A 24,375-nucleotide genomic window follows, 5' to 3' on the forward strand; every position below is an offset into this window, starting at 1 on the left:
ATTTCACTTTTAGAAAAACGAACTCACTGAAGTAACCCTGACAACGACGCGGGCGGTGGAAAGGTTTCGTTTTCGCTCTACACGCTTTCGCATTTCAATAGTTATTGCGTTGTGCTGCGCTGGATTTGCTGGCTTGCGAAACCCGTACAAACTGCAAGTAGCAGAGAATACAACTTCCATGCGATGTCGCGGGATGCCCGAACGGTCTACGCCACTTGACTAAAGAGCAGCTGCAGCGGCGAATCCACCACTCTGTCTAGGCTCGGTACAGCCGTCTGTAGGGCACCACTTTACTCACCGACGGCAGGCAGTAAAGGGTGGTGATGGCGTATGCAATGTCACCACTCCCCCAGTTGGGTGGCGGAAGATTTAAATTGCGATAAAGGTATATGGACCCTTCAGATGCAATTTTCTCGTAAACTAAGTATTTTCTCGGCACGAAACAAGCGTTGCGAGGTTTCTGGAATGGTATTTAAACAATTAATGTCGACTTAGTATTTGCCTTTAGTGTCCCTTTAAAGAAAGGAAAGACACACAAAATAGATGACGGTTATTGTTGTGGAACGAGATAAGCCCCAGAGGGTGTAAATTTAAGAGTGCAGGAAGACTGTTTATACAACACATATGCTTCAGTGATTCAGGAGCTATGGCATACTATGGATGACTATAGGACAGTGCCTCAATATGGGGCCATGTTCTGATGGACATAGAACATAAAAATCTAGTCAGGCATACTTGGTAAAAAAATATGTACCTTCTATTAACTTGAGCTACACCTTGGGTGCACCACCACAATAGCCACTTACGAATAATCTCTAAAAGATATAAAGGCTTACGCTGCTGGCAGGCTTTGATGGCTTCAAAGTTTTCTCTTCTGCTGTTCGAAGTGCTGTAGCTGCGTAGGAGGCAGCCTTTATCGCAGCAGGGCCTGTACAAGTCAAGCATTCGATAAGTGGAACAGACAAGAAACGTCTTTCTTCTATGCACAGCCAACATATTATAAACACTGCAGGTCTGATTCAAAAAGCAAAACCTCAAGGCTGTTTGCTTGAGCCATGAAGGCACATAATACGGAAATAATAAATTTTTTCGTCAAGGCTGGACTTACTGGTCGAGGAATCAACAGATGCTTTTTCTTTTCTTTTGGCAAACCATGCGCCGACAGCAAGATCGGTTTCATCTTCTTCCTCCTTTAACTGGAAATTCCCAAAGGAAGCTTTTGGTGAAGGCTCGGCCTGAAAGGCAATACAGTTTCTTCAATGGTGGCACTTCAGTTTCCAGACTAAGCTATCGTATCAAAGTATATCAAAGTAAGTTGCACGAAAGTGAGTGCATTGAAACCCCTCTTTTTTTAAATAGTGATTAAACAACATGCCAAGTCAAAATAGTGATGAAATTAAATATTGTTTTGGCTCTAGTCGTGTCTCGGTATCAGCATGTCTTTGTTTCCACTTCAACACCATGACTATTTACCAACTAGCCCAGCTGTTCACCCTTCTGCTCTTATGTGAGTCTGGTTGCTTCCATCATCAAGGATCTGAAACAACATTTCGTTTTTTAGCAACCTCCATAGCTACGTGACCTCAAAATTTTGACTTAAGCTGTAAGGTCTCAAGTGCTCTATGGAACAAAGGCCAACAACATACAGTAGCGCAGACAAACAAAAAATTCACTGACGATTACAATATGCCCTAATGTGAAATTTGAGCACTGCTCTATCATGTTTTCATTTCACGATTTATTAGCTGGCACAGACAATCTGTCTCATGCAGCATGTTGCAAATGGAGCGAAGCGTTGCAAATGGAACAAAGCGTTGCAAGAGAAGTAACACTCAAGCACAACAATAGCAGCGAGCAGAGTCAGCGATTGTTGAAAAATCTGATCTGCATGTCAAGCGCATCGGCTTTTATACAGGACTCATCGAAGGTGCCAGAGCAATCACTGGTTCCTGCGTGGCTTCCAGGAAGCACTACACAATCAATGACAAAAAGCTTTGGTAACAACAGCCAATAGACAGAACTATCGATAACATTCGAGAAACTCTTATGCATGCAGGCACATCGTGCGTCCAGGGATACTGTTTAACATTCGTTAGCCGATGAAAAGCAGTGACTAAAGAAAGATAAAGAAGTGAACAGACTGCCCTTACAGATATGCTTGCTATATATGTGTCTGAGGACCACCGAAACTGCAACATCTGCCTGCCTTTTGTGACCTTCGCCTACAACTCTTCCCGTCACAACACAGCTGGCTATTCACCTTTTTATCTACTGCTTGGCTATGACCCACCATTGTCCATGTACACCATAATCCATCTTCATGCAGACGCATCAACTGCCTATGCTCGTGATGCTCTTGCCCATGCTGACATCGCCCGCCAGTCTGCTCGTGATCCCTTATCGGCTTCCCAGGTTAATCAAAGATGTCTTTATGACCGCCGACACTGGGAGGTGAACTTCCCTCTGGGATCACTTATCTTGCTGTCGTTTCCATCACGTCATGTTGACCTATGTGAAAAACTTCTCTCACATTATGTTGGCCCTTACCGCGTCATACGCAAAGTCACTAATGTGACCTATGAGATCACTCCACTGAACCCCCAGTCAGCATCTGCAACAACCACAAGTGATATAGTCCATGTCTCGCGCCTTAAACCATACCACTGCCACCAGCGGGTAATGTCACGGCCGGCAATCCTGTGGTGGGTGCTTGGACGACGACGACGGTGTGGCTATTTGGTGTGCATGCACTAGCCCTATCATTGCTGCAGCGTTGAGCATCTTGCCTTGTACTTATATCCTTGTATACAAATTCTCCCTGTAACAATATGATACGTTTTTTTCTACCACTAGATCACATGAAAAACAAGAAAAGGCATGAGACATGCACGATCGAGAGCAGTAGCCCTTTACCATGGCAGTTTCCCTGCACAACTCACCCACTCTTGTTGCATGGAAACAACCGCACACATTCGGTTTCCTTCCGCTTTCAGTATTGGGCAAATCTTCTTGCGGGATGTTGCACATGGCATTCATTGGAGTTGCTACATTTGCGTTGGTCAATTCAACAGCTGTGGTGATGGCTTTGAGGAAGCACAAGCCTTTTGTGTCTCAATAAAAAGCTGAATACACTAGAAGTCATTCGGACTCTGATAAGAAAGCGTATAGACAGCAGCTAGCTTGAACTGCCAGTGTCAACAGTCAACCCATGCAGCCTGCTCAACTTGCACACCAGATCACATGATCTCGTACAGGTGCATGGCCAACCATGTGATGGTGAGCTAAGAAGCATGATGGCTTGATGGTTGCCATATTTTCAAGTGTTATACGTTCAGGAGGGCATGCCAACAGTGCCACTAACATCCAGTGATGCAACAGGAGTCTCACTGTTGCAACAAACATGACATAAGTTTTTCAAGGTCTAAGCAGAGAAAATAGCAGTTGATAAAAACACAGGAAGCCTGCGAAGGTCAGGCCCACTTTGTTATCGATTTCAAGTGAAGATCCCAAGGTGAAGGGTATGCTTTTGGCCCTTCACATCAGTTGCCCTTGAAGACTAACATAACAAGCTATGAATCTTCATTGAAACTGAAAAGATATGATTGAAAAGCCTCTCTCAAATCATTGCCAGGCAATATAACCCCTCAACCAGCTCCTCCAATAACAAACCTGCATCAATGCCACATCATGCCTAGTAGAACTTCGTTGATATGATTGCATGGCGCCAACGTTTGCGATCGAGAATACAAAAAATTTCCCAATACATTTACACTTATTTTTTACCGTTTAATGCGTTCTCAGAAAACACAATCTTTCAGCACCAACATTCAGTATATTGCCAAACTGCAACCTTATGACATGTTTTCCGGCCCATAGATCCAATTTAAACAATAAATGATGCAAGGCACACGCGATCGAGAGCAGTAGGTACCTGCAACAACGGCTTCCTCTGAGTACTTACCTGGCCGTGTCACGTGAAAATGCAGCCACGCACAAGGTTTTCTATTCCGGCACCAACAAATCTCTTCGCAAGTCATCCCACATTGCCATTCACAGCTATCACCATCAACCCATTGCGATAAGCATCGAGACCTGCCGTTTCACAATGTGTGTAGTGTTGGAACCTCAGTGCTGACGCCCGTTGTTGCAAATGGGTCGCAAGCCCCAAGGGTAGCGTTGGCCTGGCGGCCTGGGGCACTGGAAGCATCCGAAGGTCCCGGCAAAGCATGAGTCGACTGGTAACAGAACAACTGGTTTATTCTAACATCGCAAAAGAGCGGGCGGTCAGGTCGACCGAAGTGAGAGACGGGAGAGCACGTAACTCGACAGAAGAAATCGGAGCCTCTCTCTCGGCGTCCGGGTGCAGCTGCTCTTATACTCTCGGAGTCGAGGGCAAGAGGAAGGCCTCGTGACGAGACCACGTGACGGCGGGCACGGACACGCTGAGAGACATGTTGAGACGAGTGTAGTGACGCATCCGCCAACCCGGCGCCGGACAGACCTCCTCGCTTCACACTTGGGGAGCTCCTCTCCCCGGCTGCCGCGCTTTGACAAGCGTGGGCACACACACACACACGCACACACGAAGACAAGTGGCACTGAAACACGCCTGGACGCGCTTGGCGGGGAGGCTTTGCGGCAGCTCCGAACGGGCCAAAATGTCCGCCGCTTTGAACGAAGCCCCGGCGTCCGTTGCATCCGCGCCGGCTATACCGCGCGTCGTAGGCGAAACGTAACAGACCGCCACGCCGGGGGAAGGAGATCCCGATGGTCAGGGGACTGCATCCGCTGTCCGGAGGGATGTCGCTTGATGATGCTCATAACCGAAGTCGGTCGTCCTTCGGCGTTTCTTGAGCGCAGCGCACAGAGAAGGCCTCGTTCTCTCGTTCAGGTTCACACAGGACACTGCAAAGTGACTTCGGGAGAGTTGACATTTTTGTTCTCGTTCCCGGCAAGCGTTAGAACTACGCCGAAACTCAACCGCTCAGTCAGCAAGCACGGCACAACCCTCACTAAGCCCTGCCAGGCTCTTTCCCCTTTTATACTACTGCCTAGTTCCTTACAGTAGTTTAGCAGCACTCAGAACGCGTCCACAAATCGGAAAATTGCACTAGAAAGCACATCATCACTTTGAAACACTACACAAAAGCAATATGTTAAAAATCCTGCCTCAGGAAGAAAAACATCAGTAACAAACAATTTTGAGGCTGATTCTTACGTTAGGGGCTTCGACTTAAGCCATCGGCGTTACCGTTGAGACTCCCCTTTTTGTAACGCACCTCAAAAGAATGTTGTTGCAAAGCGAGGCTCCAGCGCAGGAGGCGGCCATTTGTGGAAGAGATGGTCTGCAGCCATTGGAGAGGGCAGTGATCCGTCTCGAAGCATGCGAAGCGGAGATCGCAGCGAGCGACCGTACACCAGCTCAGCTGGCGAAAACCCCGTAGCCGCATGCGGCGCGGTCCGTAATGCAAACATCACCCCAGGCAGACACAGCTCCCAGTCAGTTTGATGGTCAAAACACAATGCTCTCCACACGCGCTTCATGACGGAGTGGAGCTTCTCAACGGAATTCGACTGGGGGTGGTGCACTGAGCTGTGTAACAGCTTTACCCCGCACCTTTCGAGAAAGGCTGTCGTCAAAGCGCTAGTAAACACTGTGCCCTGATCTGATTGGATTTCCGCAGGAAAACCAACTCGCGCAAATATGGACAGCAGTGCATTGACCATCTCAACTGAGCTGAGTTCTTTAAGCGGCACTGCTTCAGGGAACTTTGTCGCTGGGCAGATCACAGTCAAAATGTGTCTGTACCCCGTGGCTGTTACCGGCAGAGGTCCCACTGTATCAATAACGAGGCGTCTAAAAGGCTCCGTAATGATAGGTACCAACTTCAACGGCGCCCTCGATTTGTCCCCTGGTTTGCCCACCCGCTGACAGGTGTCACATGTCTTCACAAAGTGGTCTGCGTCCCGAAAACACCCTGGCCAATAGTACTCTTGCAAGAGACGGTCCTTAGTTTTCTTAACTCCTAGGTGTCCGGACCACGAACCCCCATGCGACAAGCGCAACAGATCCTGACGATAGCATTGAGGCACGATCAGCTGATCGAACTCCACTCCTCTGCGGTCTAGATACTTCCGGTACAGGACCCCACCTCTTTCCACAAAGCGAGCATTTTTCTTCGCGATACCTTCCTTGACAATGCAGCGTATGTTTTCTAGGCTGCCATCCTTCTTTTGCTCGGCTATCAAAGCCGACCGGCTGACTTTTAGCAACCTATTAAGTCCGTCTGACGTAGGCGCGATGAGCAAATCTGCAGATAGCTCTTCTAACTTTCCCGCATCGGGAATTTCCTCTCCAGTATCTGGTGCCTTCAACGCTACAGGCTCAATTTTATTCAGTTCGGACGTGCTCTGAATATCAGCTTGCTGCGCCTCTGACCCTTTTTCATTGTTCGACAACGTCGGCCCCGCAACTACCGCCTTTGCAGCGAGCTCCCGAACCTTCGATCTGGTTAAGGCCTGAACGCTAGCCTCACCAAACAAAAGCCCCTTCTCGCGCAGGAGGTGATCGGACCTGTTCGAAAATAGGTACGGGTACTGGGGGGGCAGCATAGATGACACTGCGGCCTCCGTCTCAAGCGCTCCGAAAGGTCCTGCAATAAGCACTTTTGCTACGGGCAGACACACGCTATGAGCTTCCACGGCTTGCTTGATCCATGCGCACTCGCCCGTGAACATATCGGGTTCTACGTAAGAGGGGTGAACTACATCCATCGTAGCTGCGGAATCGCGAAGCACTCGGCACTCTTTCCCGTTCACGAGGAGGTCTCGCATGTAAGGCTCGAGAAGCTTCATGTTCTCGTCAGTGCTGCATAATGACAAAAACACGACTTTTGTTTTTGTTTCTGGACACTGCGCCGAAAAGTGACCCGGCTTCTGGCACGTATAACACACGCACGTTTGCCTCGCCTCGAACCGCTTTCTGCGTTCGGCTTCGGCTGCCGCCGTCTCCTTACGTTCGGTCGGACTGCTTTCACTCGCATCCGAACTACGTGTGTCCCCCTTTGCTCTCATGGGCGTGAACTTCGGCCTCTCAAACTTGGAGCCAATTTCACCCTTTTGACCGTCCTTAGCTCCGCGAGCCCGACGCGTCACAAACTCCTCGGCTAGCTCAGCGGCTCGAGCCACCGTACTAACGTCTGGCCTATCCAAGACCCAGTACCGCACGTTCTCAGGTAACCGACTATAAAACTGTTCCAGGCCGAAACACTGCAGAACTTTCTCGTGGTCACCAAACGCTTTCTCTTCTTTGAGCCACTCTTGCATGTTTGACATTAGCCTGTAGGCAAACTCTGTATATGACTCACTTTTGCCTTTCTCATTTTCCCGAAACTTCCGACGGAACGCCTCCGCTGACAGCCTGTACTTTTTTAGCAGACTCGATTTCACTTTGTCGAAATCCTCTGCCTCCTCTCTCTCCAAGCGAGCGACTACGTCGGCCGCCTCGCCGGGTAACAAAGTGAGCAAGCGCTGTGGCCACGTTTCCCGAGAGAACCCCTGCTTCTCGCACGTTCGCTCAAAGTTAACCAGGAACAAACCAATGTCCTCTCCAAGCTTAAACGGCCGCATCAGGTCAGTCATTTTGAACAATACTCGTTCTCCTGCACCGTGTGCCTGACTTCCATTACGAGCGCGTTCCATCTCTATCTCGAGACGCTTCATTTCCAAAGCGTGTTGACGGTCGCGCTCCTCCTTTTCTTTCTCTTTTAGCTCTTTTCGTTCACGCTCGTCTTTCTCTTTTTGCTCTTTTTGAGTCTTCCTCTCCTCAATAGTCTCAAGGCATTCCGACAGCTCGTCATCCTCAGCTTCTAACTCAAGAATAGCCCTTAGCAGTTCCGGTTTTCTGAGTTTGTCTGAGACATCCAGACCCAACTCTCTTGCAAGCTCCAGCAATTTCGGTTTGCGCAACGACTTCAAATCCATGGCTGCTCTGAATGCTGCTTTCTCTACTGCCTACTATTGTCTTGCCGCAAACTAACCCGGCAGCAACGACAACCACAATTACCAGCTCTGTTTCTGACACTAACAAAAGCCTGGCAAAACTCAGAAGAAGAAAGTCCCGCACTCACCAAACCTCGCAGCCAAGAATTCAGCGCAGTCGTTCCGCTGCAGGCAACCAGTCATCACACAGGGCTCGTTGCACTGCTCCCGGATGGTCGTTGTGCTGCTCAGCATACAGTCAACCGCATCTCTTCGCTGCTGGCCTCCGTTGTCGCGATCTCACCGCTGGCAACCAGCTGTTGGAACCTCAGTGCTGACGCCCGTTGTTGCAAATGGGTCGCAAGCCCCAAGGGTAGCGTTGGCCTGGCGGCCTGGGGCACTGGAAGCATCCGAAGGTCCCGGCAAAGCATGAGTCGACTGGTAACAGAACAACTGGTTTATTCTAACATCGCAAAAGAGCGGGCGGTCAGGTCGACCGAAGTGAGAGACGGGAGAGCACGTAACTCGACAGAAGAAATCGGAGCCTCTCTCTTGGCGTCCGGGTGCAGCTGCTCTTATACTCTCGGAGTCGAGGGCAAGAGGAAGGCCTCGTGACGAGACCACGTGACGGCGGGCACTGACACGCTGAGAGACATGTTGAGACGAGTGTAGTGACGCATCCGCCAACCCGGCGCCGGACAGACCTCCTCGCTTCACACTTGGGGAGCTCCTCTCCCCGGCTGCCGCGCTTTGACAAGCGTGGGCACACACACACACACGCACACACGAAGACAAGTGGCACTGAAACACGCCTGGACGCGCTTGGCGGGGAGGCTTTGCGGCAGCTCCGAACGGGCCAAAATGTCCGCCGCTTTGAACGAAGCCCCGGCGTCCGTTGCATCCGCGCCGGCTATACCGCGCGTCGTAGGCGAAACGTAACAGTAGCATAGGAAGCGTGCTGCACACTTTCAATAGGCAATAACTAAAACACACTGCCATTCCTCGCTGCAGGCGGCGCAAAATGAGCATCATGTTTCACTATGACAGCATCGTAGCATCGCATTCTAATGTTGACCACCAGCTCAATTTCATTTCAGTTTTCCATTGCAGTTTCAAAATGAACATGCACGTCTCAGGTCGCTCGGGCCCTGTGAGCTCAACGTGTGTCAGCATCTCATGCTGTAACGATTACCGCTGAGTAGGCTCAACAAAACTACCCACCAAAACGCTCTGCCAGAAGAAGCTGCTGACCCAGGCCGAATTCGAGGGGTGCAAATGTAAGCTTGCCAAAGCCGCAAAAACGACAATACATGTATCGGGCTACTCGGGCCCCACTGATCGGCACGCGTCAGCATCTCATGCCGGAATGATTCACGCAACACTTCGTATTACATAAATGTCAACTACAGTTGAGTCTCCTGATTTTTTCTTTGGTGACTTCGGATCATACATTTTCCCAGTTAGTACGTTTTTTCTTGTGTTTCTTTCTGAAACGTATGAGTGAGGTTCTACTATTTCTCCTCACTGCGGTGAGGGAAATTTGCTTAAGATTATTTACCCCCAAATTCCAGAATGTTGCTGCACTCAACAGTCCACCTTAATGAAGAAAGTGGTTTATGGCACCATGCTTTAACTAAAACAGTGGCCTTGCTTCAACGACAACCTGCCCTGATCCTTGTGCAAAAATTTTGGAACAAAGTATTCTCAGAGTTTACCTGAATGTGCTAAAATGTAGGTGTTTCTAGAGAAACTTCGTCGTGAGAATCATCAAGCAGCATTACTAATGCGTAGTGTCTTCTTCAGTTGAGAGGAGGTGCTATGTTCTGCTCAGTAAAGACGAAGAAGAGCTTAGTGTCAAGGGCCATAAGAGATAGTGAGATTAAGCCTCTCCAAAGGCAGACTAATTGGACTAACCAGCTAACGCCAGTAAAAAAATTGACGAAATGTTTAATTTCGGACAATCCCTTCCTTAGCGTTTGTTCCTGTTTCAAGCCCAAATGATGTCTTGTTTGAAAGAAATGACCAAGCTTGAACCAACCTTTGAAGTCATTTCTTCAGGTGAGTGCAGTTTGATGAAGGCAAGGCCATACTGGATACTCTGCAAGTAAAGACAAAGTAGAAGAACATGCAAATGGTGCAAGTAATTGACACATGGGCCAGTATAATGTAGCAATTTCATCGGCTTGATTCTAAGCCAGGCGTATCATCTGTTATCCACAGTCCACTGATCACACTTATAGTGGGTACGGAGCACCGCTGTGACCACTGATGAACCATGACAAGGAATGGCAAGGAAATAGAGCCATTACATTATCCCAGCCATGGACACATCAGTCGGAAATCCTGAAAGGTGTAAAACTATGCTGAAAGTAAAACAACATTACAAGTTCCACAAGAACCTCGCAACTACCATCTCAATCAAGTCATCACAGGCATAGCAGATGCTGTAAACATCCGTTCGGAAACAGTACCACTGTGCTACAACCACTTTTTTTTTTTACAGCTAACTTTGTATACATTTACATCACCATCTTCTTCCTGCCCACTGCAGGATGCTGATCTCTCCCAGAAATCTGCAGTTAACCCTGTCCTGTGTCAGCCAACTCCCTCCTATGCCTGCAAATTTTATAATTTTATCACTCCAGTTTATACTTACCACCCTCAACTGCATTTCCCTCCTTCTCCCTCTTTTATCTCTATCAAAGCACCGAGTATCTGTTTTATGCACTGTGCAACCTCTCCAACTCCATTTCTCCATCTTAATCATAACTACATTATCAGCTACTCACTTTTTTCTGTCTAATCCACAGTGCTGCCTTCCTATCTCGTAAAGTTATACATATCAGTTTCAGCTCCAATGATCCTTGCAGGGTTGTTTAAATCATTTCACGTTTATTTGTTTCCTTCTCATGTTTGAGCCTCATAGGTTAGCAATGGCAGAATGCACTGATTATCACAGATAATTCAACAAAAATAATCACAAAAGAGAAACCTGCAACATAAAAGAAGGTGCTTTCTTTCAACAAGTTAGTGTTGTTTTGTGACAGAACATTCACCATAATTTTGCTTTCTTCTCTCATCCGTCAATCAGTATCATTGCATTTGAGAACTGTACCTCAATAAATGACAATATAAATGACAAAATGGCAATTCTATATCTTGCACACAACTCTCTTCAATCTCACCACAAGAATGATATGTGCACAATGATTTCTACGAGCCACACCTTCAGTGACAGGAGTGTTCTTTCATGGTAGCACAGTGCACTAAAATTAAACATAATACTATTAGTTTATTGGTTTATTATATTGATTTCTGACTTACTAATTACTTCAAGCAGAAACTTGCATCACACATGGGCAATAATTAAGGGGCCTAAGGCATCATTGAGTTGAACAGTTAAATGTTGTAGAGACACATATTATATGACGTAAAAGAGGACATGTAAAATTTTCAACTGTCAAGCTAAACAAGCAAGACCGGGGAGTCATTAGAAGCAATGCTGACTAACCGTGTCAGCAAAACAATTCCACTAGCAAACACTTAATCACAAAAAGGCAGAGGCAGCTACAACTGCAAAGAAATAATACTTCAAAAGTGAAGAACTTAGAGAGGACCAACAGACAGTAGCTTAGAAGTACTGTAGCTGGGCTTGTGCATATTCAGTAAATACACAGGAGCGCAATCTGGAGCACGGGCAAAAAAAAAGGACTAGACGAGTGCTGTGCTGTCAACAAGATTTACTTATTTATACGCAGCAGGGAAATGTACTTTCTCAATTCCTGTCTTTAAGCACATGTTGATTTTAGTGGACCCCTTGCACATGGGTAAAGATGCATGTACATATGCGGCCATCGACAAATACATCTTGTTGACAGTATAGTGCTCATCCTGTCCTCTTTCTTCGTCCGTGTCCCAGGTTGCACTCCTATATGTTTAGACAGTAGATTGGTGCCATTTTTAGAAGTGTACCTTGAAGTGCAAAGCAAAAGCTAGGAAAAAAAATTATGAAGAAAGACTAAATAGCCACAGTTCTAAAATGTTAAGCTGGCTGTTGGTGTCATTGCTTTGTACTTGAAATGAAACTGCTTGCAATATTTTATATGCGATCAAACCTCGATATAACGAACTTCAATATAATAAAATTCTTTATATCAAGAAGTATTTAGCTCTCTATAGCATCTGGTCCATAGAACACCACGTATTTTTAACCTCAATACAAGAAAGTGTGTTTTTACACGACTTCAATATAATGCAATTTCACTGCCATCACAACTGAATACTAAGACAATAAATGGAAACAGAATGAACACAGATGATCAAACAGTTGAATTACATGTCGTTGCTTGTGAATGTGCCTGTCGAATCATGCGCCGCGTGACATAGAGCTGCCACCGAAGCGAAGCAGCATCTCAGCCTCTAGCAGGGAGTTTAACAAGTAATGGACACTGAAATCTTGCAGTCCGCACTGCCTGGTTCCGGAGGTTATAACTGCCAAGTGCGGCGCCGATGCAGCACGTTGCGCATCAATGCGTTCTGCACCACATATACAGTAAAACATCATTGACACGCACTGTGACATATCGAAAGATCTGTCAAGCGGACATTTTCTTCCAGCCGTCATGTAAACCCACGTGTTTTTCACCTTTCATTTCGAAAAGCTTTTGCATTGGACTCTGGATATCTCGACTTCAAAAATACCAGGGAAAAGGCAACAGGGCAGCATTGACAGCGTCACTTGCACTCACTTTTCACCCAGTGGCAAGTCACTAGTCCAGCCAGGCGCTGCGCCGGGCCACACTCCCTGCTCATCTTTAGCACCTTCTTTATATCCATCACTGCTAGGCGCACTTGCTCGGTTGGTCGCTGCCGCTTTGTTGTCACCTTACGTGGCAGTGGTGAGCTGGGATTTGAAGTCTTTTTTTTTTTTTTTCCCACTGTCATTTAGGAAGCTGTCCCGGATGCATCAATATGGTCACAGCATACCAATTGTGACCTTCGGCAAGATGATCGGCACTTTTGAACAGGCACAATCAGCCCACACGTTGCACTCAAATGAAGCCAGCGTGCAAGCCCACGGTTTCAGTAAGATCATGGCTTGATAAGCACGCTCGTTTCATGCTCGTGCAACGCTGAGGCATAAATGCCACATAATTCGTAGGCATCTGCTAAAGGCTTGACCTTGTGCACTTCTGCAGTTCAGCTTCGGTGCTAGAAGTGAAGTCATCCAGAATTTGTTGCGATGCAGAAAGTAGTGGCGTCAGGCTTTTGGATGTCTGAAACCAGTTATGCTCAAATGACTGGCTTCAAATATTGCATTAGCATTATAACCATCTTGACTCTGTGCCAAGCATGCTGTCTTGTCACAACACCAGAAATATCGTTGCCCGTAGACGCACCGACCGATCTGGTGTCGATGCACGCTAAAGTGACCGAGAATATTACCGGTGGCACTTTAAGGGCTCTATGTGTGGCTAGTGGGCTTCTATTTTCATGATTTCACTTATCTCGAATCACCGCTCTCTCAAATTTTTTTCTAGTTTTTACAAACCTGAGTCAACAGGGTTTACTGTAGTTCTGTATTCGAAGTGTGCTTTGTGTCCGTGCTCAATTCAGCATTTGTATTCTGGCCAATTATACCTGCCTCAGTTGCCAATAACAGTGATAAACATAAGTAGTGGTGTAGCACTAAACTACTAAACACAGGACCCTCTCGCCGCCATACGGTAGGATCCTATCGCACCCCTCACGCTAGTATAGGCTGTGGGTATGAGGGAAAGCCTGCGAGGGTGAGCTGAGGAGGATGGTGGCATGATGCCGTGATGCGTGCCATCCTCCCGTGTGCGCAAGGGAGAGGGTAGGCTGAGTGCATGTGCAGCTCGCACGCCCCATCTTGGAGGTATAACCTGCAGCGGGTGCAAAATTTGCGCGAGTCAAGATGACTGACAGCATCATCGCACGTGGTAGTGACGGTGAAGAAAGCAGCAATATGGTGGAATACAAAACTAGCTTTTATTGGGCGAACCTGTGCCCACAAAAACAGGCTACACTTATAGCACAATGATAGCGGCGAACACGGTCGGCGATCGTCGGAAATCTGATCAGCGGGTCAAGCGCGTCGGCTTTTATAGAGCAGTCATCGAATGTTCCAGACTAATCGTTGGGACACGCGTGCCTTCCACAAAGTTCTACACCATTCGCGTCAGGCGATGAAATCAGATAAAACAAGGTTCGGCGACAACAGACCGCGGATAGAAGCATCGATAACTTTCCAGAAACTTCGGATACATGCAGGCGCGTCCCGCGCTGTGTGATAGCATTTGTTAGGCGGCGAAGCGTGGTCGCCCGATAAAGATAAGTACACGTGTCAATACCCCCCTCTTAAATAAAGCATCGACCCGATGCTGCAAACAAACGAAAGTAATACACAAAAGCACTCGTAGCAAAGAAAACAACAAAAATAACGAATTTCGTCAGCATCCGTAAAAGGGTTTAAGGCGCACCACGTGGACCACTTCAGATCGTGCGCGGCGCCGCTGTGAATGCGAAATGCCGTCTGGCACGACCTCATAGTCCAGAGCGCCAATACGTCGGATGACCTTGTAGGGTCCGAAATAGCGTCGCAATAGCTTCTCACTGAGTCCTCGTCGGCATATGGGGGTCCATACCCAAACACGGTTGCCGGGCTGGTACTCGACGAAGCGTCGTCGGAGGTTGTAGTGTCGGGCTTCTTCGGCGCGCTGGAGATAGCTAGCGACGTCAACATTCTCTTCGTCAATGACGTGGGGCAGCATGGCGTCGAGCGTCGTCGTCGGGTTCCTGCCGTAAACCAGCTTGAACGGCGTGATCTGTGTTGTTTCTTGCACCGCCGTGTTGTAAGCGAAGGTTACATACGGCAGGACCGCGTCCCACGTCTTGTGCTCAACGTCGACGTACATCGCTAGCATGTCGGCGAGGGTCTTATTCAGGCGCTCCGTGAGACCATTAGTTTGCGGATGGTAGGCAGTTGTCCTCCTGTGGCTTGTCTGGCTATATTGCAGAATGGCTTGGGTGAGCTCTGCTGTAAAAGCCGTTCCTCTGTCGGTGATGAGGACTTCTGGGGCGCCATGTCGCAGCAGGATGTTCTCGACGAAAAATTTCGCCACCTCGGCTGTGCTGCCTTTCGGTAGAGCTTTTGTTTCAGCGAAGCGGGTTAGATAGTCCGTCGCCACGACGATCCACTTATTCCCGGATGTTGACGTCGGAAACAGCCCCAACAAATCCATTCCAATCTGCTCGAATGGTCGACGAGGAGGTTCGATCGGCTGTAGTAACCCTGCTGGCCTTGTCGGTGGTGTCTTGCATCGTTGACAGTCTCGGCATGTCTTGACGTAACGGGCGACGTCGGCGGTAAGACGCGGCCAGTAATACCTTTCATGTATCCTCGACAGCGTCCGGGAGAATCCGAGGTGCCCAGCAGTTGGATCGTCGTGTAAGGCGTGCAGTACTTCTGGACGCAGCGCCGACGGAACAACAAGAAGGTAGTTGGCGCGGACTGGTGAAAAGTTTTTCTTCACGAGTAGGTTGTTTTGAAGCGTGAACGAAGATAATCCACGCTTAAATGCCCTAGGGACAACGTCGGTGTGCCCTTCCAAATACTCGACAAGGGCTTTTAGCTCCGGGTCCCCTCGTTGTTGATCAGCGAAGTCTTCCGCACTTATTATTCCAAGGAAGGCGTCGTCATCCTCGTTATCTTGCGGCGGCGGGTCAATGGGGGCGCGTGATAGGCAATCGGCATCTGAGTGTTTTCGACCGGACTTGTATGTTACAGTGATGTCATATTCTTGTAGTCTGAGGCTCCACCGTGCCAGCCGTCCTGAAGGGTCCTTTAAGTTAGCTAGCCAACACAACGCGTGATGGTCGCTGACCACTCTGAATGGCCTGCCATATAGGTAGGGGCGAAATTTCGCTGTAGCCCAAACGATGGCGAGGCATTCCTTTTCCGTTGTGGAATAATTGCCTTCCGCTTTTGACAACGACCGGCTAGCGTAAGCTATCACGTGTTCATGTCCATCTTTTCTCTGGACTAGGACGGCACCGAGGCCTAGGCTACTGGCGTCAGTGTGGATTTCGGTATCGGCGAGCTCGTCGAAGTGCGCAAGTACGGGCGGCGACTGCATGCGTCGTTTGAGTTCTTCAAATGCGTCAGCCTGCGGCGTTTCCCACTTGAACTCGATGTCACATTTAGTTAGCTGTGTGAGCGGCTCAGCGATGCGTGAAAAGTCCTTGACAAATCGCCTGTAATAGGCACACATGCCAAGAAATCTACGCACTGCCTTCTTGTCGGTGGGCTGCGGGAACTTTGCGATGGCAGCTGTCTTCTGCGGGTCGGGGCGGACTCCAGACTTGCTGATGACGTGGCCTAGGAACAGAAGCTCATCGTAGGCGAAGCGGCACTTTTCTGGCTTCAGAGTGAGCCCTGATGACTTGATGGCCTCGAGTACTGTTGCAAGCCGCCTAAGGTGAGCGTCGAAATTTTCGGCGAAGACAACGACGTCATCCAAGTAAACGAGACAGGTCTGCCACTTCAATCCTTTAAAACCGTGTCCATCACGCGCTGGAACGTTGCAGGCGCCAAGCACAGTCCAAATGGCATAACCTTGAACTCGTAGAGGCCGTCTGGGGTGATGAAGGCGGTCTTTTCGCGATCTCTTTCGTCGACTTCAATTTGCCAATAGCCAGACTTGAGGTCCATCGACGAGAAGTATTTAGCGTTGCAGAGCCGATCTAATGCGTCGTCTATCCGTGGGAGGGGGTATACATCCTTCTTCGTGATCTTGTTCAGTCGACGATAATCGACACAGAAACGTAGGGTTCCGTCCTTTTTCTTTACCAGGACAACAGGGGATGCCCACGGGCTTTTCGACGGCTGGATGATGTCGTCGCGCAGCATTTCACCGACTTGTTGTCTTATAGCTTCGCGTTCTCGCGTCGAAACTCGGTAAGGGCTCTGGCGTAGTGGTCGAGCGCATTCTTCGGTTATTATGCGATGCTTTGCGACTGGTGTTTGTCGAATCCTCGATGACGTCGAAAAGCAGCCTTTGTATCGTCGAAGCAGACTTCTGAGCTGTTGCTGCTTAATCACGGGGAGACTTGGACTTATGTCGAAGTCTGGCTCGGGAACTACGGTCGTCGGGGTAGATGCGACAGAATCCGAGAGGACAAAGGCATCGCTGGTTTCCACAATTTCCTCGATGTATGCGATCGTCGTGCCCTTGTTGATGTGCTTGAACTCCTTGCTGAAGTTTGTCAGCAACACTTTCGTGTTTCCTCCGTGCAGTCGAGCGATCCCTCTTGCGACGCAAATTTCACGGTCGAGCAGTAGACGGTCGCCTTCGATGACGCCTTCTACGTCAGCGGGTGTTTCGGTGCCGACCAAAATAACAATGCTGGAGCGAGGCGGGATGCTCACTTGATCTTCGAGCACACTCAAGGCGTGGTGACTACGAGGGCTCTCCAGCGGTATCGCTTTATCTTCCAACAGCGTTATTGACTGTGACTTCAGGTCGATGATTGCACCGTGTTGGTTCAGGAAGTCCATACCGAGAATGACGTCTCGTGAACACTGTTGGAGGATAACGAAAGCGGCAGGGTAAGTCCGGTCATGAATGGTTATTCTTGCCGTGCAGATTCCAGTCGGCGTGATGAGGTGTCCTCCTGCGGTGCGAATTTGAGGGCCTTCCCATGCAGTCTTAACCTTTTTCAACTGGGCGGCGATGTGTCCACTCATGACGGAGTAATCAGCCCCTGTGTCCACTAAGGCGGTAACTGCGTGGCCGTCGAGAAGCACGTTGAGGTCGGTGGTTTTTTGTCTGGCGTTGCAGTTGGGTCTCGGCGTCGGATCACGGCTGCGTCGTGTTGAACTGAAGCTTGAACGTCGCGTCGTCAAGCCGTCTTTCGTCGGTGTAGTCTTGGCTTCCTGACTTCGTCGGGACAGCGGCGTGTCGTCGTTAGGTCGTCGAGATGGTTGCTTCGTCGTCTTCGTCGGCGGCGGAGGATCTTCGTCAGTTCGACGAACAGCAACCGCACCTCCATCGGTTGCTGCTTTTAGTTTTCCGGATATGGGCTGACGGACCGGCCGCGGGCTGGGCCAGTGTATGGTCGGCGCTGCGGCGACAGGTAGCGGCCTGGTGACAGCGAACGGGAAGCTCGTCGAGGGCTCCACTGAGTGGCGGCGAGGTAGTCGGCGATATCGCGAGGTCGTTCGCCAATCTGTGGCCGCGGCGCGTTAACGGCGAAACCTCGCAGTCCCATCTCCCGGTATGGGCATCGGCGGTACACATGGCCGGCTTCCCCGCAGTGGTAGCAGAGCGGGCGGTGGTCAGGAGCGCGCCACACGTCTGTCTTCCTCGGGTAGCTGCGCTGGGCGACGGGTGGTCGTGCTGGCGGCGGCGGCGGCGACGGACGACGGAATTGCGGCGTGACAGGGCCCTGGCGCGGTCGCGGAGGGGGACCTTGACGGCGTGCGACGGCGGCGTAGGTCATCGCTTGCGGCTCCGGCTGCGGCGATTCAGGGGCTACTCCAAGTTGTTGTTGGAGTTCCTCACGCACGGCGTCGGCAATCGAAGCCACTTGAGGCTGTGATGATGGGAACAGCTTTTGTAGCTCCTCCCGCACGACAGCTCGGATAGTCTCGCGTAGGTCGTCGGTGGCCAGTGACTGAACTCCGCCGTAGTTTGTCGCGTTCGTGCGGCGGTCGAATTGCCGGTTTCGCATCTCGAGTGTCTTCTCGATGCTGGTGGCCTCGCGAAGAAACTCGTCGACGGTCTTCGGTGGGCTTCGTACCATCCCGGCAAAAAGTTCCTCCTTCACACCACGCATGAGTAGGCGGACTTTCTTTTCCTCGACATTTCCGGGTCGGCGTGGCGGAATAGGCGGCTCATTTCTTCTGTAAAAATTGCGGTGGTCTCATTTGGTAGTTGCACCCGGGTTTCTAATAGCGCTTGGGCTCGTTCTCGGCGTACGACGCTTGCGAATGTCTGCAGGAAGCCGCTTCGGAACAGCTCCCAGGTCGTCAAGGTGGCTTCTCGGTTCTCGAACCACGTCCTGGCAGCGTCTTCCAATGCGAAGAAGACATGTCGCAGTTTGTCGTCGCTGTTCCAGTTGTTAAAAGTAGCGACCCTCTCGTATGTCTCAAGCCAGCTTTCCGGGTCCTCGAACGTTGAACCGCGGAACGTCGGAGGCTCCCTGGGCTGCTGCAGCACGATGGGAGATGCTGGGGCTGCCATTGGGGTGGACTTGGTGGTGATCTTCCTGGTTTCAGGCAAAAGTCCGTGCTCCGGGGGCAGTTGTTGAAGACGGCGGCTTGCTCGATGATCCGGGACTACGTTGGTGCTGTCTTTGAGGTCCGGGCTTGGATCACGGTTTGTCGGGGGCGTCCGGTACATGAACGCACACGCACCTCCACCAGATGTCACGTGGTAGTGACGGTGAAGAAAGCAGCAATATGGTGGAATACAAAACTAGCTTTTATTGGGCGAACCTGTGCCCACAAAAACAGGCTACACTTATAGCACAACGATAGCGGCGAACACGGTCGGCGATCGTCGGAAATCTGATTAGCGGGTCAAGCGCGTCGGCTTTTATAGAGCAGTCATCGAATGTTCCAGACTAATCGTTGGGACACGCGTGCCTTCCACAAAGTTCTACACCATTCGCGTCAGGCGATGAAATCAGATAACACAAGGTTCGGCGACAACAGACCGCGGATAGAAGCATCGATAACTTTCCAGAAACTTCGGATACATGCAGGCGCGTCCCGCGCTGTGTGATAGCATTTGTTAGGCGGCGAAGCGTGGTCGCCCGATAAAGATAAGTACACGTGTCATTCTGTATTCGAAGTGTGCTTTGTGTCCGTGCTCAATTCAGCATTTGTATTCTGGCCAATTATACCTGCCTCAGTTGCCAATAACAGTGATAAACATAAGTAGTGGTGTAGCACTAAACTACTAAACACAGGACCCTCTCGCCGCCATACGGTAGGATCCTATCGCACCCCTCACGCTAGTATAGGCTGTGGGTATGAGGGAAAGCCTGCGAGGGTGAGCTGAGGAGGATGGTGGCATGATGCCGTGATGCGTGCCATCCTCCCGTGTGCGCAAGGGAGAGGGTAGGCTGAGTGCATGTGCAGCTCGCACGCCCCATCTTGGAGGTATAACCTGCAGCGGGTGCAAAATTTGCGCGAGTCAAGATGACTGACAGCATCATCGCACTGCAGATGACACTATCAGCTGCGACAGCAGAGTGGACGCGAAAACTTCACAGGCTTCACATTGTACCGCCACTGTAAAGATATCATCGACACGGCATGAAACCGTGTTCTTGGTTGCCGACTCTCAAACTGAACAGAATTAATTCGTTTTTTTCCAATTGCGCGATAACTTGGAAAATTTTACAGCCCCTTTCATGCAAGAAAAATTTGTTAGAGACTGTACTTCTTTGCCTAAAAGGTCCAATTTCAATATAACGAAATATTGATATTGTTACGGGGACGTTGGGAGTATAGAAAGACTGTATTTACAATATATATACAAGATGAGTCAGAGTAGTTAAGATGGCTGACCACCAACAACACGCAGCAGCCAGCGTCTCGCGATCTTCTTCCTCTCTCTTCTTTCGCCATTCCATAACAATATGACTAAGTAAAGTGCTGATTTTACCAACTTTGCTATATCGAGGTTCAACTGTATATAGGGAATTTCTTTGGCATAACAGAATTTTTTAACAATTCCCTGTGGCATGTAGCCGGATTGAGCTGGAGCTGCTGGAGCTGGACTACTAAGACATTATTTGCTGAGAAATCAAAGTGCATAAAGCACTAATTAGCAAAATTGCTATAACTAACTTTCAAAACAGTTACATTACAGCACATATTACAATTGACAAGTTGTAGTTGGCAAGTTCGCACGGCGTATTTTCTTTGGATGAATTCAGAGGCAGACACTAGTTTTGAGATGTGATTTCCCATAATGTGCGATGAAATATATCTTTGAACATCAATGTATAAAAAAAGGTGTTCTGTTAAAAAAGTAAGTAGCACAACAGCGCATATTTACTGGAAGTTTGGCGGCACTTATCTGAAAACTGGTGCTAGTTTCAAAATTTGTTCCAAGTGGATATGCTTTGCGAACTTGCCGGCTTCGATTCATAAATTGCAGTACATGCCCTAAGGTATTTAGTTTAGAAGATGACTAGTAAATGTTTTTAATTAGTCAGTTATGCATTTTGATTTCTTGTCCAAGCAATGTCTGCTCCTTCAAGCAAGCCAGCTCAATAAGCAGATATGTGCTTTATGCCATAGGCAATATTAAAGAACTCAGTCAACATTAAATAAAGGACACCTGGTACATATGAAAGCTGTCCATTACCAGGAAAGAGCAATAAAGCACAACACTGAAATGCATCAAAGCGTACCTTATTAAAAGGCTGTGTGCACACAATTTTAACACGGTCCCACTTTTCTTTAACAAAGGATTGAGACAGCTTTTCAGCCCCAAACATGCGGACACGGTTTAGGTTTGTCCCTTGGCGAGCGTCCATCGGCGTCATGAATGATGATGCCACTAGAATGACCTGTGTAGAAAGAACAAAGGATATTCAATAGGCATTCAATGTTAGTTTGTATCACTTTACTTTCAAACTAGAAACGATGCTTCATCTCACACCAGGCTCATTTGTGGCTACACCAGGCTCATTTGTGGCTACAGCTTGATAATACAAGGGCACCATTAATAAATATTCATTATTGCATTGCCTCGTTATCAATGACGTCATTGATAGTCACTTTTGGCTTATTCTGTCAGGTTGACCACAGTGCATAGAAGCAGTACACTGATCTCAGAATAAAACAGTTAGTAATCAGAGCCTGTTTGTGTCAATTCGTTGTGCCTCTGCGTTGTTCTTATCCTGTTGCAGTATTTTACATAAGCTTGAAATTTAATAAGCATTCACATACACAGTGGCAATTATTACAAAAGTGACCATTATTAAGGCACAAAAATGTACCTTCAGAACATTTTTAATGAACCTTCTGTTTCAGTTAGTCGCACCTAGGCAATACAATTGGTGGTGTACAAAACATCGCTTCCATTACATGTTTCCAGCTCCCTCAATCATTGTTGGTATATGCAGCTTGCAATATCCTAGCCTTCGAGATTAGTTTCTGTTATCCTGAGGGAACTGTCACTGAGGTGTGGTTATGACACAATCTATGGTCCAAACTAGTACATTTTAATCTGAAATTGCTCAGTTTGGTGCCACTGTGGCCTAAGCAGAAAATAACAATTGTGTTAACCAAGTAATGTCCAGCATATCATATATGGGGTCCTTTGTTTTGGGGTAAAATCCGGTAACTCCCGATTTTCACACCTGAAACTAGTTCTACAATAATCACATTAAAGCTGGGTTTTCCTAGCCCAGTTTTTCTTTGTAGTTTCACTATTTTGTAAAGGACAAGAATAAATGCAGGCGTTGCAAAACCAATGTGTTGCAAAACCAATGAACATTGCCCACCTTGCATGAGCAAGTGACTAAAATATATGCTATTATTAATATTAATCAGTTATAATCTATGCTTCATTTTCACTAGCACTCAAGCAGAAACTGGGAAATGTATGTTCAGAGCTTGCCAGCCTTGAGTGAATGAAAGCTTGTTGACCTTTTATTAGCCACTTTTACACGAACAACAATTACACATCACATTACCCGCACATCACACACATGTAAACAGCACTAATGTGCCAGAAAGCAAACGCAGCGTTGACGTTACTCTGCATTAGGTGTGACGTTGAAAGAATGTCTTCTCAACTAAGGTACATTCATAGAAGGGCGCCAGATTGGCTAGTTGGTATTCCATTAATTTTGTTGAATTGAATTATGAGGTTTTACGTGCCAAAACCACGATTTGATCATGAGGCATGCTGTAGTGAGGGACTACAGAATAATTTTGACCATCAGGGGACCTTTAACATGCCCCCAATGCATGAGACATGGGCATTTTTGCATTTTGCCCCCATCGAAATGTGGCCGCCACGGCCAGGATTTGATCCTGCGGCCTCGTGCTTAGCAGCGCAACACTATAGCCGCGAAACCACCGCGGCAGGTATTATTTTGTTGCAAAGACATGTAGCGCAAAGCAGCAGAACAGGATAACAACAGACAAGGATGAAAGGCCGGACAGGTCTAGGATGGACATCAAAATGCACATGACAATGTACATCAACAAGGGCTGGTGAGATAAGGAAAAGCATCACACCTATTGAGAAGCATGACCATGTGCACTACTATTTGTGCTTTCCTTATCTTTAGTAAAAAAAAAAAATTGCAGAGAACCAGTAAACAAAGGGTCATCGAGAATGTTTCTGTTTGCTGCTTTTATGTGGCTTCTTTTAAAAATGCAGATGATGCCTGCCAGCAAGAATTTCGATAGAGGTGTTCGTCACATAACCTGTGACCAGCTCTCTTTGTGATTATACTGTCGTCAATTTTATAGCGATAGAATCTAGTTTAATCAGATAGCATGCACGATGTGGATAATGGTGTATGTTCCGGAATGTTTGCAAGCCCCAGCGATTATGCTGGAATGTACGATGAGTCAAGTATAAACAGCTGAAAAACCGGAATGATAAACAATGTGTGTGCATATATACATTCCTGCGATTGATTTTGCTCTCAAATGTAATGTTTCTGTCCAAAAGAACACCACTGCCTGTGTTAATCATTTGTGAACATTATCAGTAGAATCCCGAAATAAGCCCAATTTCTTCCTAGTTTTCTTTTTTAACTATAACACCCAATTTTGATTTCCCCGTTTGTAAAAACCATAAAACCCAAAAATGAAGGACTTTAATCATATAGGCTAGAGTAAGTGTGATGCCTCAAAATGCCGATTTAAACGCACGAAACTTAGCCAAAGGCCCATAGTGTTTTCAGTTTTTTTGTTATGCTGGAGTTAAGATTGAGCTTTGGATAGCTTGACAAAGCAATTACTAATTAACAGTCATACTAATTATGTTTTAACTTAAATAACATTTCATTGTTATCACGAACTGTATTTGGACATTACAAGGTTAACAATATCCATAGGCACAATGAGCCATGTTTGTCAAGCAATATTTATAAAGTACCACTAGAGCAAATGCCTGGCTACCACTAGGTTCTCCGGTAAGAGGAACTGCATGAATTGTTATTTCCTCTAGATCATGAAAATAACAGAAGGGACTGAGAAAGGAGAAGAGTTAGCCTGCCATGCAGGTATATCAGAGCTACAAACTAGCGACCTCACGGTGGCACGCATCAACATAATAACCTGAACGTAAAAACATAGGCACATTTTGACTATTTATGCCTCACAAATGT

General features: G+C 47.9%; 1 protein-coding gene across 1 annotated transcript in view; it reads right to left on the minus strand.

Moving 5' to 3' along the window:
- The window catches only part of LOC126531228 (DNA repair protein XRCC1-like), a 113,294-nt gene that overhangs the window by 84,886 nt on the left and 4,033 nt on the right, over window positions 1-24,375 (minus strand). The window contains exons 3-6 of the mRNA XM_050178670.3: window positions 21,433-21,591; window positions 10,019-10,078; window positions 1,109-1,235; window positions 837-928 (exon numbers count right to left, since the gene is read on the minus strand). Of these exons, the coding sequence (XP_050034627.1) occupies window positions 837-928; window positions 1,109-1,235; window positions 10,019-10,078; window positions 21,433-21,591 (438 nt within the window). The remainder of the gene's footprint in view (window positions 1-836; window positions 929-1,108; window positions 1,236-10,018; window positions 10,079-21,432; window positions 21,592-24,375) is intronic.

The sequence above is a fragment of the Dermacentor andersoni genome, chromosome 5 (genome assembly GCF_023375885.2).
Source record: "Dermacentor andersoni chromosome 5, qqDerAnde1_hic_scaffold, whole genome shotgun sequence".
In the NCBI taxonomy this organism is placed as follows: Eukaryota; Metazoa; Arthropoda; class Arachnida; order Ixodida; family Ixodidae; genus Dermacentor; species Dermacentor andersoni.